General features: G+C 38.7%; 1 protein-coding gene across 3 annotated transcripts; it reads left to right on the top strand.

The window, feature by feature from the left end:
• On the top strand, positions 1 to 19123 carry LOC137168547 (cytochrome P450 2K1-like). 3 transcript variants are annotated; one of them, XM_067571194.1, is made up of 12 exons: positions 1 to 181; positions 566 to 726; positions 1571 to 1743; positions 6491 to 6671; positions 10722 to 10884; positions 12263 to 12412; positions 12507 to 12667; positions 16623 to 16802; positions 16966 to 17107; positions 17655 to 17839; positions 17983 to 18124; positions 18213 to 19123. In XM_067571194.1, the coding sequence occupies exons 1-12, from the start codon at positions 16 to 18 to the stop codon at positions 18398 to 18400; spliced, it is 1992 nt and encodes a 663-aa protein (XP_067427295.1). In that variant the 5' UTR covers positions 1 to 15; the 3' UTR covers positions 18401 to 19123. The 3 variants fall into 3 exon arrangements, 2 of the variants coding, with proteins under 2 accessions (XP_067427295.1, XP_067427294.1); XR_010924291.1 differs by lacking the exons at positions 1 to 181; positions 566 to 726; positions 1571 to 1743 and having other exon boundaries at positions 4454 to 6671; positions 12257 to 12412; positions 17970 to 18124; positions 18213 to 18350; XM_067571193.1 differs by lacking the exons at positions 1 to 181; positions 566 to 726; positions 1571 to 1743 and having other exon boundaries at positions 4454 to 6671; positions 12257 to 12412.
• Positions 19124 to 19187: the final 64 nt, after the last annotated feature.

The following is a 19187-nucleotide window of genomic DNA, read 5'->3' as shown; positions in this document are numbered from 1 at the left end:
TTACTTCTAACTTGAATGTCATGTTTAATAGGAATTCTGTTTGCAAATGGAGAATCCTGGAAAGAGATGAGACGTTTTGCTCTCTCCACCCTGAGAGACTTTGGGATGGGCAAAAGAGTTGCTGAGGATAAAATCTTAGAGGAATGCTGCCATCTGATTCAAATGTTTGACGAGCATAAAGGTACAGAATTAATATGTGTACGTAATTATAACATGACACGGTGTCCTGATATATAAAAATAATACACTACGGGTTGGAGATGAAGAGCTCCTCATCATGAGGTAGAGTGGTATTTCATCTACTGGGTCTTTCATTTTCCATAACAGCACACCTCTGAGTGCGTTATTGTGCTCATGTCATGGTCACTTACACAGGGAAAGATATGCTTATTTTTTTTGAATAGTAGAAGACTGCAGTTTAAAACATCATCATGGTGTGTTACCATATGCACTGACTATGTTTGAGTTGTCAGGTCAGTCAATCAGAAACCAAATCTTTTGGTATAACTCAATGAAACCTTTTTTGTGTTTTAAAATTTCAGTGTTTCTTGCTTTCTTTTTACAGGGAAACCATTTGATACAACACATGCCTTGAATTATGCAACGTCCAATATTATCTCCTCTATCGTGTATGGAAGCAGATTTGAATACAGTGACCCTCGATTCAAAAACTTGGTGAGACGAGCCAAAGAGATCATACGTATTACTGGTTCTACACCAGTCCAGGTAAACTTAATGTTTGAGTTTTGACGCGATAGCATCCAAATGCTGAATATATATGAGTCTGTAATGAGATCATTCCATTGAATCCTTCATGAAATATGTGCTTTTAAACTCATGTGGCACATAGACAACACACACAATAAATCTTACTGTTTGTGTAAAAATATCCAGAATGTATATTTTACTATTTGCATGAAATTTTGCATGCATGAAATGTATATGTTTGATTTTTGTTTGGTTTGTACTTAAATGTTCTTAAATCATCTGTACTGTCTTTACTGTTATGTCACAGCTTTATTATTTATATTATATTATATTATTTGCTCTCACCGCTGTATAAGAATCACGTCTATGTATGTCCTGCTCCATGTAAACATTATAATATGATCAGTGGTGGACAAAGTACTTAGATGTTTTACTTACAAAATACTGTTGTCTAAAAATACTCAATTACAAGTAAAAGTCCTAAATTGAAAATGTTAACTAAGTCAAAGTACAGAAGTATTATCAGTAAAATGTATTTAAAGTATCAATCTTGTTATGCAGACTGTTATATTATTATAGTATATTATATTGTATTTTTCTATCACTAATAAATACATGTTAGAACATTTTAATGTTGTAGTTCACTGATGTGGAGCCAAGTATAGATACTTTGGATAGATTGATAATAATAGTACTGCATCATATTATATTCTAAGTGTACCTTTTTATCCAGAATGTATATTTCCATTTTCTATGTTTGCATGAAATTTTGCATGCATGAAATGTATCTGTTTGGATTTTTGTTTGGTTTATACTTAAATCTTCTTAAATCATCTCTACTGTTTTTACAATTATGTCACAGCTTTACAACATGTTTCCCCGACTGTTCAGTTGGATAAAAAACCGGCAGCTGATATTAAAAAATGTTGAGATGAATGTCAGAGATGTTAAAGATTTAATCAAGCATCTGAAAGAGACACTGAACCCTCACATGTGCAGAGGACTGGTGGATTGTTTTCTGATTCGGAAGCAGAAAGAGGAGGTATGACAACAACTTATTATTTATTTTTCAGCTAACAAAAAGAACAACAATGCTTCACAGGGCTGTTTTATAATAATATGTGGGATGGATGTTCTTTCTCTTAGGACTCACACATTATAGACACTCACTACCATGAGAAGAACTTAATAATTACAGTGACAAACCTGTTTGCTGCTGGTACTGACACCACAGCAACCTCACTGAGATGGGGTTTGCTGTTTATGGCCAAATATCCACAAATACAAGGTAAAGACAGAGACCAAGCGTGTGAATCTTTCCTCATAGGTGTGCATTTATGTTTTCACAAGTTAATGGCTTGAAATACTTGACAAAGAGCAGGACAAAGGATTATGTATGCTCATATACTCATAGAATACATGTAGGTTTTGGAGTGAATAGAAAAATGCAGGCAAAGAACATTATTATCATGTGTCTCCAGACAAGGTCCAGGATGAGTTGAGCAGGGTGATTGGAAACCGCCAGATTCGGGTAGATGACCGTAAAAACCTGCCGTACACTGACGCCGTCATTCATGAGACACAGAGACTTGCCAGCATTGTCCCCATGTCACTTCCTCACATAACCAGCCGGGACGTCACCTTCCAGGGTTACTTCATCAAAGAGGTCAGTTGTTCATACCTGTTTAACTACTTTCCAACATGAAATTGTCTTTGCTGGATATGCTCACCCACTTCCGAAAACTCTTAAAACAGTCCTTTGGCTCTGAGACGATCGATAGACCTGTTCTCTTCTTTTGCATACAGGGGACTATTGTGTTTCCTCTGCTTACTTCTGTCCTGTATGATGAGAGTGAATGGGAGAGCCCACACACTTTCAACCCTTCCCACTTCCTGGATAAGGAGGGTAAATTTATCAGGAGAGATGCCTTCATGGCCTTTTCTGCAGGTAAAACAACTTTGCAGAGTTTTTATTCTCAAAGAATTGCAGAGTCTTTATGCTCATACAGGAATGATCCAGCTTGACTCTTTGCTACTTTACAGGTCGCAGAGTTTGTCTTGGAGAGAGTCTGGCCAAGATGGAGCTCTTCCTCTTCTTCACCACCCTCCTCCAGCGCTTTTGTTTCAGTCCTCCACCTGCAGTGACAGAGGATGACCTGGATCTGACTCCTGCTGTGGGCTTCATCCTCAGTCCTTCACCTCATGAGCTGTGTGCTGTCAGTCGACAATGAGGCGGTTTTATCACTGCCTGTGGCAATGGCTTGATTATCTCACCCTCACACAGGCAGTAACTTCATTAGTTGCATGTTCACCACCTTGTTTTACATTTGTACACAATGGTCCAAACAGCTTTTTGGAATTTGGGTGTATATGCACTTTTTCAGTATATTATAATATATATAATATATTTACCTTTTATATTGCAGCAAGACCTGCCTGTTCAGATTCACGGACATCCGAATATACAATAAAAGTAGGTACATTTATATTCCAGTACCAGGCATTTTACCGTTGTCCCTGTCGTTTTCTCTCTCTTGGGCCTACTATTGTTTTCAGCTGATTTATTTTTTTTTTTTGGTGGATACATAAAGAAAAAGTATATTTCAACAAATTCATACAATGTTTTATCAAGTATATTTAATCATGTTGATACTATGTTTTATCAGATGATTTATCTGTTACAAAAAGCCTGGACCTCCCCCATAAAAAGCATTTTGGCTATTATAGAAAGTCATTCATTGTCATGGCCAGTTTCTTCAAGTGTGTGAAACAGCCCCACTCTGGTTTGTAACAGTCAGGCAGGGTATATCCAGCATTTGACGCTTGTGTGGTCAAAGACGACAACTACCCAAAAGAAGAAAGGTGAATTGGTATTTGATTAATAAGTGATTAAGTATCAAACAGTCACTATCCTGTTTAAATGTTAAAGTTAACAACTTTGACATTTGCATGTCTTGAGAGTTACCTAAGGGCCGTTTTTAGCATAGGCAGGTCCGTATATGGCACCAGCAGCTGGAGGGCTGCCAAAGAGGAGGAAGAAATATTTTGCAATTAATTTCAGACGCCTAATTTACTATTAAAAGTGTCAGTCATGTCAAATGTACCTTACACATAAACAAGGTTATTGTTGACACTGCACTAAACACCTGATAGGATACTAAGAGGAGATTGCAGGCTCACTCTGTAGACTGAGACAGTCATTGGGGGTTAACCTGCTGGCTGTGTATTTGCGGTTCATTTGCTCTCACCGCTGTATAAGAATCACGTCTATGTATGTCCTGCTCCATGTAAACATTATAATATAATCAGTGGTGGACAAAGTACTTAGATGCTTACTTAAGAAACGCTTCTAAAAATACTCAATTACAAGTAAAAGTCCTGAATTGAAAATGTTAGTAAAAGTACAGAAGTATTATCAGTAAAATGTACTTAAAGTATCAGTCTCGTTATGCAGTGTTATATTATTATAGTATATTATATTGTATTTTTCTATCACTAATAAATACATGTTAGAACATTTTAATGTTGTAGTTTATTGATGTGGGGCCAAGTATAGATACTTTGGGTAGATTAATAGTAATAATACTACATCATATTATATTCTAAGTGTACCTTTCATAAAGCAACGTTCACACAAAGTGCATAACATTTTTTATAAGCATAACATTAGAAAATAAAATAGTGACAATTTAAACAACAGTAAGAACATTAACATATATTATTTTATGTGAAATATTAATCTAAAAAATAACTAAAGCTGTCAAATAAATGTAGTGGAGTAAAATACAATATTTCCCTCTGAAATGTAGTGTAGTGGAAGTATATAATTGTATCAAATGGAAATACTCAAGTGAAGTACAAGTACCTCAAAGTTGTGATTAAGTACAGTACTTGAGTAAATGTACTTTGTTTACTTTCCACCACTGAATATGATCCACAGCAGGATAATTAATAGCCAGGATGTGGATAATACCATTATGTGCAGTATCGTCGTAACTGTGTATGCGCACCTGCGTCCTCATCTTGAGTAAGTGAGTCAGTGGATTTAACAAAAGATAGCCAGCCCACAATAATAAACAATGTTCTACACTTTGGAATTAAAGGAAGATGATTGATGTCTCGATCCAGGTCAATCCAGGCATTTTGATTAACAGTTATAAATAATAATAAATAGACAGAAAAAATGCCTCACTGAGGGGAGATGAGGGGAGAAAACAATCTTCTTAACTGGGGTCAAGAAAAAAATCTATTGCACATAATTAGACTTTGTTGTTTGCTTTTTTCCCTGTTAAATACTGGATAATTTCATTTCTTCAGGCCCCAGAAAACTATAGGTTGAATTCCTTGTAGCTCATAAAAACACAACCTACAATGGGGGGTTTGAAGCAGAAATGAATTCCTTTTTTTTGTTATCATCAATCATCACAAGAGAATTTGATATGTTTCTGAAATTGTTGCACACCTTTGCATCTTATCTTACTAATGAATGTTCTTGTTTCTTTATATCTCCCTATACAAAATGCCTGGTTATCCTTAAGAGCCTCTTAATGTTGTTGCCAGATGTAAATAGTGTGATGTGTTCATGGTAGTAAAAAACCCACTTACTCAGTCACACCAGAGCAGAACATTTACTCATTTAAAGACTCTCATTTAAAGACTGTGTTTGGCACATTAAGTAACGTATGCATAAAATATTATGTAAAAGAGTGCATGATGCTGTGATTTTGGTGGAACAATCCTTTTTAAAATCATCAAATCTAACCTTTGGAAGGGCCATCTTACTTGGTTTAATCAGTAACACATAAAAGCTTTGACCACAAAGTGTTTTACAATAAAAAAAGAAATATAAGATTATATGGTTTAATCAGTAACATATAAAAGCTTTGACCACAAAGTGTTTTACAGTAAAAAAAGAAATATAAGATTATAGACAAATCGCCAAAGTTTTAAATTAGATTAAAAAGGCTAATGAAACAAAGCTAAAAGACAATATAAAAACGTTTTGATTTTATTTTTTGCATTTAGAAGTACTATAATGCTTTTCTTGTGTGTTATCATGTTAACCTTGTGTCTTACACGTAAATACGTACAGACATACTGTGTGAAATGATCAAAGGAGTCATAAAATAAAACAAATAAAATATATATATTCTATTACAGATAATCAGACTTTTATTTATTTATTTATTTATTTATTTACATTCTTTCCATGTGAAATACTGCATTGTTTCACCTCTTCAGTCCTCAGAAAATATCTGAGAAGGATTAAGTCCTTGCCACTCATAAACATATAAAACATGTGATAAGGGACTGGAAGCAGATCTTAAGAAGTTGGGAAACACTGGTCTGAACTTATAGAACATCTAAAATAATGTGTAATAGTCTGCAGCAGAACCATTTATCAGGGATTTGTAACCTACAGTACAGGTCACCTACTCTTTAAACTAAATGTAGCTGAAATCAGTGATGCTATGACTTTAAAAAAAAAGCTGTTATTTTCTGAGTTGTTCATTGTGGAAGTTATGTCTACTTGCCAAGACAGGATTAATCTTTTGCCAAACAAGTCCTTGTAATTAAATTGTCAAGTTTTCTCTCCTTTTGAGACTTATCTCATACCTGTGTGTAAACAGAGACCAAAAGGGCGGGCAGATAATTAGTAACCCTATAACTGCAGGCATATTCATTGGTGAGGTTAATCCATAAACACCACTGTCTCAGGCTCAGTCAGAGGACTACCATCAATAGAAGAGAAAATGTCTAATTTGGAAGATTTAGTTTTCTTCCTCTTCTCCAGTCCTACCACTCTGTTGGGGGCTGTTGCTGTCGTGCTCTTCCTCTGTCTTGTCTCCAGTAGTTTCACCTCCCAGGAAATAGGGAAAGAGCCTCCAGGACCGAGGCCTCTGCCCCTGTTTGGCAACCTGTTGCAGCTGGATCTCAAGAGACCCCACACCACTCTTTGCAAGGTACATAGCTCCACAATGACATGAATATGATTATTTTATAGCACAGATTATCTTTAATCAATTAATGTAGCCTAGGTCCCTACCCCATCACAGTTCATGTGAATTAGACATTTGAAAGGCATCAAGGTAGCCACATTTTAGATTGGTATTTGGTCAGTACTCTGACTTAATCATGGAAATAATACTTCAACAAAAATATTTCTTAACTTTCACTGATATAAAATGTATTTAATTTCAGATGAAAGACTGACTACCTTAAATATATTAAAAGTGTCTGTTATACACCAAATTGATACTACATAATGTGTACTATTACAATGGAAGATAACATGTAAATTAAGTACATATAACTTCTTAAACTAATCTTATGATAACAAAGTCTTCATCTTCCAATTTTGAGACAATAGTTTGTGATTGTATAGAAAAGAAAAGGAATATGTAATTGTAATAGTGTGTGCCATTTGAAAAGACTATGATGATGTTTTAATTTGCTTTTACTCTTTTGGTTTGAAATTTTCGGAGAATCACTGAGCAATATACTGTTCATAGCTTCACTGTTAGCATCAATACTGTGCTGGTTCAGTGTCATCTTATCTTCTGGAATACACAGACAATCCACACTTTGAGAGACAATCACTGGTAGAAATTACCTTTAAACATTTGGAGAGATATATAGTTTATATTCACCTAAACTGGTGAGCTGAAAAAATAATTTACTACAGTTCCATCGAATCATTTACACAAAAATTCCTCCCGGTCACACACTGTCTCATACACACACACATACACACGCACACACACTCATATTTGGGCCCATAAAAACAAAGGGACAGAAAATTTCTGCCCCCAAATTTTCACCCATTTCTGCAATACACTAAATAAGCCCACTAACCAAGGAAAAAGGACCACTAAATGTTCTAAAGTTTCCCTTTGTGCGCAGAAAGGACACCCCTCCTCAGTGCTTGGATCCAGGTGAGCTCTGTGTCTGTTTGCGGCTATTGCTCCATGTATAATCCTCCACTGGAGGTCAGCCATCCGTTTCTCAACAGGAGGCTTATACAGGACCCTCCACCTGCCTTTAGGGGTACTGTCTGAAGCCAAAACCTCATTCCACCTTGACTCCCCGACTTCAACCAGAGAGCGAATATTCAGCACCTTCACACAGCTGTAATAAAGCTGCTTCTTCCCACAAGAGCAGAAGCCACCGAGCACTGGTGTTTTCAGGGAAAGAAGCAGTCCACTCTACTCTTGCCACTCCTTAGCAGCAGGTGTGATGCTCAGGGAAGGAAAAACGCACTCATTAGCCTCATTCCATAGGTAAGCTAGAGAACGATTTTTTGCAAATGTTCTCAGTGGCACAGACAGGGACTGCAACAACAGGAGGGCTCTGAGCCAGCTCTGGCAGAGAGAAACCACTCAGTCTACTTCTCAACCTGCACAGAAGAGGCTCAATGGCAATGCTGTAAAGCTAGCCTGAGCTGGGGCAGCCCTGTCTAATCCCTCTCTTAACTGGCACAGGATAGCTCAACCTTCCCCCCACCTTCACTATACAACAAGCATCACTATACCACAGCTTTACCCAGGACAGGGACCTCTCCCCAACACCAAAAGCCTGCGAGGTAGAAAAGAAAAAGAAAAAGAAAAGCATGATCTACATGATCAAAAGCCTTCTCTTGGTCAATGGATATAATACCAACATTGATATTAAATAATTTACAGACATCAAACACATCCCTCATTAGAAATAAAGTATCAAGCATAGACCTGTCTGGAACACAGTCTCTGCACCAATCACCAATTCAATAAAAATTTTCAATCTGTTTGATAAAATCTTGGAGAGAACCTTATAGTCTGTGCATAAAAGAGGTACTGGTCTTCAGTTTTTTAATTTCCCTTCTTAGGTATCAGAGAGAGAGAGAGAATTGCACACCTACAGGAAGCTCTTTATCTCTTTTTTAAAACATTCTTTAAAAGTGTCCTGAGGGTCCTGTCCCAAAACACTCCAAAAGTGTTGGAAAAAAATCTGATGTTAAATCGTCTATTCCTGCAGCCTTGCCTGACGCCATCCGAGACACAGCAGTGGTCAGTTCATCCAGAGTTATGTCCGAGTTTAAGGTGTCCTGATCCTCTGAACTCAGCTGAGGAAGCCCCTGCAGTACCTCTGCAGCAGAGTTCACATCACAGCTTTCTGCCCTGAACAAGTCTGTGTAGAAGTCCATTGCATGCTTCCTCATCTCAGCTGGATCTGTGGTCACATTTCCATCAGGGAGACAAAGACACACCGTTTGTTTCTTCCAAACAAATGACTTCTCTAATTAAAGAAGAAAGTGGTTGGTGCATCCATGTCCTGGGGTGTGGTGAAATGTGTTCCGACTAAAGCCCCTTTGGCTCTCTCTTGCAGGAGGAATTAATTTCCTGTTTTTTAAGTGTTCTGCTGACCAGTTTGTGAGACAGTGATGTTTCACAGATCTCTTATCTCTTTCTCTAACTCCTGCACAGCTCTCTTAATGTTAACTGTGAATTTGGATGTGTATTGTTGACAAAAAACCCTAATTTGAGCCTTTCCTACCTCCCACCACTGAGTAAGGGAAAGAAAATTGTCTTTCCTAGATTTTGACCCAGTATACTGTCTAACTGAAGGGTGTTTCATCCTCCACACATCAAGCAAATCAGATTTCTTTAAGAAATGAAACAAAACAGAGAATGACTGAAGGTGTGGCTCCTCTCCAGTCCTATCTGAAGTAGAATTAGTAGAACAATTCAAGTCTCCACCCAATAAAATACACTCTCTTGGACCAATGCTACTTAATTCTTCTTTTAATATTTTAAAAATCCTTTCACGCTCAGAGTCTTGGTTTGGTCCATAAACATTAATAAAACTAAAGATAAACTCCTGTATTTCATCTTTCACCATAAGGACTCTGCCCTTCACTATCTCTGTGCTGGATATAATGTTTACATTTGAAGTAGAGGAAAATAAAATAGCAACTCCTGCACTAAGATTTGTCTTGTGACTAAGGACATGCTGCCCTCCCCACCATACGCCACATTCTACTTCATTTATGCAATCACTGTGTGTTTCCTGTAGAAAATTACATCTGGTCTTTTTTGCGTGATTACTTCTGTTATTAAGGCTCTTTTCTGTGCATCTCTGCCCCCTTCATATTTAATGAGGCCACCCTTAAACCCTGCATATAAGGTGAAGAGAGACAGACCAGTAAGAAACCAGACAGAAAAAAACAGCAGAGCTGAAACACCCAGTGTTGTATGATCATGGTACCTTTATTTTGAGAATTTCATTTTCTTTACCATTTTAGCTTTAGACACTTTTAACCTTACCAGTGACTTATCAGGAGAGTAATCTTTGACATTAACTTTTATCCAGAAAGCCATTAATCTCCTCTAAAGAATACAAGTCTACATTCTGAGAGACATTGTCCACTCCAGAACCACTATCAGATTCAGATTCACACTCCATGTCAGTCACACTATTACCATGGCAACCAGCAGGCTTCATTACCTGCTTGTCTGGCTCACTGTCCAGTCTGATCTGCAGCAGCTCAGCCTCCTGTACAGCACAACACTCTACATCCATGTCCTTCCTCAGCATCTCCTTCTCTCCCTTCCCACACACGCTCTTATGTAGCTGAAATAAGGAACTTTCCAACTTCAGACTATAAAGCCAAAGCATATGTAAATGCAACATCATTAAGGTAAATGCACACCAATAATATTTAGATATGGGATTTTTTTTCCCTGACAGCAACGCTATGCAATAAATTTGACTGATTTGATTTCTGTGAAGGGGAGGCTCTGCCAGTTAGGATGAGAAGAGAGGCAAATACATTGGATGGCTATTGCTGAAGAAATTTCAATATATCAATATATATGCAGTATAAAAAATGGGATTTTATTTAATGACCAGATCTTTAGCAGAGGCTCTCTTACGTTCTGATGATTTCACTACTGCTCAGACAATACAAATCAGTCATAATCTTTTTTCCCCTGAATTTGTAGTAATCACAAAATTGTCTGTTTTCTATTTTATAGCTTTCCAAGAAATATGGATCAGTGTTCACAGTATATTTTGGACCCAAGAAAGTGGTAGTCCTGGCGGGATACAAGACAGTGAAGCAGGCATTGGTCAACCATGCTGTGGAATTTGGAGACAGAGAGATTTCGCCAGTAGCCAACGACTTCAGTAGTCCACATGGTAAATAAAGCAGCAGATTATATTGACACTCACGGTATTAAACAGATGCAAATCTGATTACATGCATACAAAATCTTTCACAAGAAGAATGATCAAAGTTGATTTATCCAACATTGACTTGACCACTAGAGGGCAGAAGAAGTCAAAAACAAGCAGGCATACACATATACCACATAAACAGTAGCTCTAACAGAATACTGCCTTATAATATTGTTGGTTATCTGGTTAGCTATGAAGGATTTGTGTGTGAAGCCACATGGTCAGAAAAATTAGAGCACTTTCATCAAGGTGAAGCCATTGCCTTTAGACCCTGCTCACTGTACTTGCTCTGTTTTCTGTTTTCATTGCACTATACTCTTTAGCAGTCAGCTCCCCCTGCTGTCCATAAGGTGTCTCTTCGCCCCAGCCATTTCAAACCCTCGTTCCCAGCCTTTGGGACACGCCTCCTCATTTACATACAGCTTGAAAAACCAAATGTCAAATGCAAAGTGGTAAACGGAAAAATGAAATTTAAAATGGCAAATGCCAAATGGTAATTATTTTTTTCTATTTAATCTTTTAATTTAAGTATCTTCATTTAAGTTTTTCCATTTCCCATTTTGTGTTTCATATTTGATGTCCCCCTTTTCTAATTTCAATTGCCATTTTCAATTTCGTCTATACAATCAGTTTCAGTTTGAGCATTTCCATTTAAGCTTTTGCATTTTAAATTTCACTTTTTTCATTGTTACTTTACATTTTTAAATGATCATTTTACATTTTAAATTTGCTTTTTCAATTTCCTTTTCTTTTTAAGTTTGTGGCCTAATTATTCTTAGTAGTATAGTAAAAAAATAATCATTTAAATTTTCTCTTTTAATTCTCTTTTAATTTTCTATTTGAACTATTAATTTGAATTCGACCAAAAATATCCTCCAAAGTTAGCAAACAATTACCTACTTATACATCTATTAGACAAAGATTAACATCATAGCACAGCTATGTTGGGCTACTTGACAAATTTAAGTCCAAAAATGAACTGGCTGAACTTCAGATGGGTGATAATTTGCATAAATAATTGAATATGTTACATCATGATTCAATGACTACATTAATATCAAAAATACTGATTAGTGCAGCTTTGAAATACATCACTAAAATCAACCAGAAGCCAACAAATTGCATCATGTTTTAATGACATTCCTGGAGGATGTGTCTCAAGAGAACTCTTATCGCTCTGTGCAGTACAAATACACTTTTTTTTGCTGCTACCTTGGGCTACCCATGAGATTCCAATTAAATGCTTTCTCATGTTTTCTGAAAATATTGTAGTCAGATTTCATTTGGCACAAACTGCATTTTGATATAACAGATATACTTCATTTCACTTTAGGTAAAGGAGTATTATTTTCCAATGGGGAATTTTGGCAAGAAATGAGACGTTTTGCCCTCAGCAACCTAAGAGACTTTGGGATGGGCAAAACAGCAGCAGAGAATAGAATTGTCGAGGAGATTCAGTATCTGATCCAAGTGTTTGAACAACATCAAGGTAACTCATTTTTCTGTATTGTATTGTCTTTATATGTAATTCTATATTGTTAGCTGTTTTTTGATTTCTGATTTACCATTTTTTCTTGTTTTAGGTAAACCCTTTGATACTACCCAGTCAATAAATTATGCCGTTTCCAATGTCATCTCTACAATTGTCTATGGCAGCAGATTTGAATACAATGATCCAGAGTTTACATGTATGGTAGACCGAGCCAATGAGAACATTCGACTTTCAGGCTCTCCCTCAATACAGGTACCATTTTTTCTTAAATAAACAATTAATAAGATATACAATGTTTGCTTGTCTAACACTATATTTACACTCAACATAAATTTGTTGTGGAACTTTATCCTAGTATGGGGTAGGGTATGGGGAGGTTTTATAGACACTACATTATGTAAAATACCATCATCAGTTAGTTTTTAAAGCTGAATATTTAAATTTAATTCAAATCAGAAAGTAAATTATTATTGAAATGTTCAATGGACATTCTTGTCCATGAGGAGAAGTGTTGACTGTGACAACACTGACTCAGAGTCTCTGTATTTTAAGCAAAGGAATGGCATTTCTTCTTGAAACAAATTATATGAAAAAAAACCTCCATGGGACTTAAGTTGTTTGTTGATAGTTTGTCGAAAACTTATGATGACCAGTGGAAGTGTACCAGTCTAGACTGAGATGATGAAATCTTATCAAAGGTTTTTAATGTAGTATAGTACCCATAAGCCATAAAATAATACTTTTACTTTTAGTATTTCTGTCAAGACCTTAACCAAATTTCACATACAATATGACAACAGGCTTAACAAGCGAGCAGTAGTTCCCCAACCAGCCCAGGCCTTCTAAAAAGACAAAGACACAAATCCTCATTAAGGGTCACATGGGACATAGTAACATCAATGCCACTTCTGTCTGCAGCCCTGCTCAGACCAACATTAGGGTTAACAGGACTGCAGAGTAAATTCAAAGAAATAGTGTTAAAATGGAACATACCGAAGGTTATGGTATTATAACCCTAGTTCTATTAGCACAGGCAGCGCCCTCCACTGGACTCTATGGGTAATACTCTCCTCCAATCACATGCACGTATTCGGCCACTGAAATTTGTATAAATGTGGATGCACCTACCTGAATACATGGGAGCCCACAGTATATAAGGCAGTGAGACTGCTGTCTGCCATCCCACACTCTCTTCAATGGGCGGTGTAAGAGTGGTGCCCCAAGGTGGAGGGCTCCACCTGTCCTAATAGACCTAGGGTTACAATATCGTAACCTTTGTTCTATCTCACACAGGCTCCACCCTCTACTGGGGGGCAACTGGGGTGAACTGACAGGGCGCTTAGCTCACACACCTTCTCATCTGAGGTCAGAGCAAGCAGCAAAGCTGTCTTGAATGATAATGCCTTCAGAGAGACCCTTCAGCAGAGCCTCAAGCACCATGGCAGTTCCCATTAGGGGAACATGCATCACTGGGCGTTATCTTCTGACCCCCTGCAAGAAACGTTTCACAAGCGGCATGAGACAGTCCTCTGTCCTGCAAACGCTGTAAAAAATAGAGAATAGAACCGACTGTACACGACCTGTACAGACAATCGAACCTGCATCAGCCTGTCCCTCTCAGGAGCCAAGCCTGGAGGGCTTGGCCTAGAGTGGGCAACACGCCTATTGCCCCCACTTCCTGGGACAGAGACCCCAAAAACTGGGGGATAGTCACCTATCCAAAACACCTCTGTAGGCGTCAGATGTGCGGTAGTCCCAGTGGCACCACGGGATGGGCTGCTGCCATGAACCCCAGAGCCTGCATGACAGTCAGTGTTGTCACCATTGCAGCCCGCAGCAGTTTGTGAACTGCTTGCAGCAGGGCTGCCTGTCTGAGTTCCGACAGAACAGCCCGCAGTCTCCACGAGTCGAGCACAACCCCCAGATATTCAACCTGTTGTTGTGGCTGGGCTGTGTGGAACATAGCCCATTCCTTGGACCTGAAGGTTTGCTGAAGGTGTGGGTGCCAGGGAATAGCCAAATGGCAGTCTGTTGTACTCATAGGCCATGAGGGCCATGTGATATGAAGGAATTTCCTGTGTTTCAGAGCCACCTCGACATGAAAGTATGTGTGCTTCAGGTTAATGGTGGTGAACCAATCGCCAGTCTGAACCAGTTCCAGTAACCGCTGGATGATTAGCATGTGGAATGTCTTGCGGATGATGCACCGGTTTAGGATGTGGAGATCCAAAATGGGTCTGAAATCTCCCATCTTCTTGGGAACCAGGAAGTACGCAGAGCAAAACCCCTTCTGTCTGTCATGAGTGGGGATGACAGACACAGCCTGTTTCTGCAACAGGTCCTGGATCTCTGCTGAGAGGAAATCTATCTCCTCCTGTGAAGATAGAATCACCTCCTTGACACCCATGAATGGAGGAGGAACATGGCAGAACTGGAGAGAATAACCCAGTCTCAGTGTCCTGTCCATTAATAGGTCCATGAACGCACCACCACAGCTGCCCTATGAAGGTTGCAGCAACAGTCTTTGTGTGATGGAGTTCTTTGCTTCTTGTCTCTTGTGTGGAGATTGATGAGGAAGAACACGACACGCGTACACTCCCTTCACTCTGGGTTAAGTGCACGTCAGGTGTATTTCTCCCTGACGGAGAGATAATGCAACCTGACGCCTCACTCTTAACCAGAGAGACACGTTGTGCCATTCTGAGGCAAAATGGTAACGGCAGTCACAACAGGAGGTAAGCACGTTATTCAGGGCCATTACACTGAGTGAGGTGTTCTTTCTGACAGCATCACACCAAACATAGCATACACAAATTGGCACAGCGCCGTGATGTCTGTGGACATCACTGCCTGCACAGGCATGAGCCCTCTGCTTTCTTCATGGGAGGGGCGCAGGGCAACATCTATGTGTATGTGTGTATTGTGCAACACTGGGCAGTCATGACACGCTGTGTGTAACGGAATGAACCAAATTCACCATGATGTCATGAACTGGAGAAGTGGGGAGGGTGAAGGAACCTGCAATGTTAGAAATGTATTTTGTTTTAATCAAACAGTCCAAGCAGGCAACATTTCAATATCAACATCAACATTAAGGTTGTGAACAGCAACCAGGAAGGGGCAGAGAACCTCACCATCACATCCCGGGGGGGCTGGAGAACACAGCCCGCGCCATTGAGACACTCCCCCCACAGACTGTCATTTCTGTGCTCTCACCCTCCTCACAGTGGGGCATCTCATTGAAAAGCTGTAAGTGACCTCACCTCTGCTGCCATCTAATCTCAGGCAACTCTCTGCAGTCTGCGCAGGACGGTAGGTGCTGAACACCTCTCTCTCGTAGTCTCGTCCAAGGCACTCAAAGCAGAATTCATGGGGGTCTGTGCCGGCGATAAGGCTGGGACACAATGGGCAGAAACAAGCTTGGCAGACTGCGGTCTTGTTGCCTTATTTACTGTGGGTGCCACACATATTCAGGTAGGTGTATCCTGACTGGCCAGCTACATATATGCAAATGTCAGTGGGCAAATATGCGTATGTGATTCCAGTGGAGGGTGGAGCCTGTGTGAGATAGAACTGCTTCTCCCCTTTCTGTCTCCAGTTGGGCTGGTCAAGAGAAGTTCCACTGACCCCACTTCAGTTTTTGAAGTCAATTACTCATGCCACTTAGAATATTTTTCAAAGTAACAAGCATGAGCATGGACTTGCCAGTAAAAGTATTTACCAGTTTTTCTACTTAGCAACTGACAAGATCAGCATCTTTGTCCAATGTAGCGGAGTAGTTACAGCAGGTTCAAAAAATGCCCATACTAATTTGAATAATCAGCAAATTGCAAAACATTGGAACAAGTCTATTTTGCACTTGCATATTTGGTATTTTCTTGCCTCCAAAAGAACCTACAGTACTTGAAGGGTGGAGTGGCACGCATAGCTTAGGTTGTATTTATTAGTTCACTGCACAGAGGGTTTTTTTTTAAATGTAGATAACAACATTGCTGTTTACTCTGGTGCCAAACTCAACTCAACAATTTTGTTTTCTGAGGTGCATGAGAATTACAGACTCATGAGACCGTAGGCATGAATATACAATACACCTTTATTACTGTTACATGTCATTTCATATGTTGTGATGTACAGTGTTGTTTGCTCAGTCACAAACTTTTACAGTAAACAAGTTGGATGTGTGTTATTTTTCATTTATTTACAACAGCTGTACAACATTTTCCCCTGGATGGGCAAATGGACAAGGAATAGGATGCGTATCAGGAAGAATGTTGCTGACAACAGAGAACAAATAAGGCAGTTGATCAGACCTTTACAAGAAACTTTGAATACTCAAGTGTGCAGAGGATTTGTGGACTCCTTTCTGGCCCACAGAGAGAAGCTAGAGGTATTAAAATCTAGTGTATTATCATAATATAAGGTTTACAGGTATCATTTTTCATTTTAGGATTTTTCTTATTACTTATTTGATGCTTAACATGAGTTAATAAAACATCATCAAATATCATTAAATATAAACACAATTTTAACAGTTTTTACCTGTTCATAAGGACGCAGAGAATAAAGACTCCTGCTACAACACACAGAACCTTCTGTCAACTGTTTCCAACATCTTTGCGGCTGGTACTGATACTACAGGAACTACACTGAGATGGGCTTTGTTGCTCATGGTCAAATATCCTGATATACAAGGTAAATGATATGCTTGTATTAGATCTGTTGTACTCAGGTACAATCCTTAACTGAGGTGTTTTACATAAAGTTGAATACTTTTGTGCTTCAAGCTTTTGTGAAGTGTTCACAGCATGTAGACTTCCACTTAATTAGGTTTTTCTTTCTTTGCCTTACCTCTTTCGTACTTTCCTCTCTAGCAGGAATCCTAGCCACAAGTCGTGTCAGCATGCACAACAACTCTAGTGTCACCCTCAGCCTAAAATTGCACTTTCATGTACTTCAGATATACATGAGAAAACCTTTACTCAAAAACTTTATTCAAACCATCAATCAGAACAAGAGAACAGGGAAAACAGGAGCGTATATATAAATGCGGTTGGCTGATAGCAAAACCAGGGGCAGATGAGTAATTGGAAGGAGATGTGGGTGATCAAGGGAGTGGAAGACACATGGGGGCAGGAACTGAAATGACAAGACAAGGGAGTAATACAAAATAAAACAGGAAAGACAACAGGCAATGATTAACGAGATGCTACAACTATGTCTTTTATTTTCTATTTTCAAGACCAGGTCCAGGGGGAGCTGAGCAGGGTGGTTGGAAACCGTCAGATCAGAGTAGAAGACAGGAAGAACCTGCCCTACACCAATGCTGTCATCCATGAAACACAGAGAATGGCTAGTATCCTTCCTATGTCTCTTCCTCACACCACCAGCAAAGATGTCAATTTCCAGGGCTATTTTATTAGAAAGGTAAACATCAGATGGATTAAAACAATTCTTCAAGTTCATGCAAAATTATGAAAAAAAATGTAACAATACTCTTGATTTCAGACAGCTGTTTAAAGATAGTGGTTTGTACTGCTTTTTAAAACATCGTTAGTATCTTTCTCAAGGGGACCACTGTGTACCCTCTTTTGGCATCTGTTCTTTGGGATGAGAGTGAATGGGAGAGCCCACACACCTTTAATCCTGCCCATTTCTTGGACAAGGATGGGAAGTTTGTCAAGAGAGATGCCTTCATGCCTTTCTCTGCAGGTAAGCAAGGTCAGCTATTACTTCCTGTCAAAGCCAATGTACTGTATGTTTTTCAGATGATCCAAAGCTTTTTCTTGTTCTCTTACAGGTCGCAGGGTGTGTCTTGGAGAGAGTCTGGCTAGGATGGAGCTGTTCCTCTTCTTTACCTCCCTCCTGCAGCGCTTTCGTTTCACTCCTCCACCTGGAGTGAAAGAGGATGACCTGGATCTGACACCAGTTGTGGGCTTCACCCTCAACCCTTCACCCCATAAACTGTGTGCTGTCGTATGCATATGAGGAAGAGGATTGGCATTAGACCTGCTTTTGCCAGATTTCCACTACTACTGATTCTATTTGAAAAAACAGAAAAAGCAGTAAGCAGGAATGTCTAATATGATCTGCTTCTACAAGACCTTTTGTACATTAGTGGCAGGGAGAAATGAATAAAATCTAGATGTTTTTTCTATTATGAGGGGGGTGCAATTGGTCTCACATAATCAATTATACTGTAAAATTAAAGCACTTCAAAATAAGCATTATTGACATAAATCAATCCAGTATCACACTTAAAATCTGAAAAGGAGCAAAATAAAATTGTAAAGTTGCAAAAGAAAATCATGAGGTATTATGTCTGGCTAAGTTGATGATGTATCATAACTTATATTTTAAAAATATATATTTTGAAATGATTTCCAAGAAATGTTACTATATAGTTTGAATCTTGTTTTTGTATCACTTGTACCACAATATGAAGTTGCTAAATCAATAGATAATGGTGGATAAATAAATAGTTCAACTCAGAAAACACTTGCAAATACACAAAACCAAAGCAATTATTTTGCACAAAGAGCATTTTGTTTATCTCATTTAGTTTAGCTTGGTTGGTGTAGATTTGGTCATCCTATTTGAAACTATTTGGATAACTGCCTCTGCTGTTTCCTGCAGCTCTTGCATTGCACTCAGGATTAACGATATGAACTGTAACTTTAGCAAGCTTCAGCAAGAACCCTGCTCTCTGTACAGCTGACAGCTGTACACTGTCAAAATGATGATCTTATGTTCTAGTTGTAAACACAACTTTATA

This window comes from Thunnus thynnus, chromosome 17, assembly GCF_963924715.1.
Source record: "Thunnus thynnus chromosome 17, fThuThy2.1, whole genome shotgun sequence".
Classification (NCBI taxonomy): domain Eukaryota; kingdom Metazoa; phylum Chordata; class Actinopteri; order Scombriformes; family Scombridae; genus Thunnus; species Thunnus thynnus.
The sequence above is the reverse complement of the archived record's forward strand: the minus strand, read 5'-3'. Positions and strand labels throughout refer to the sequence as shown.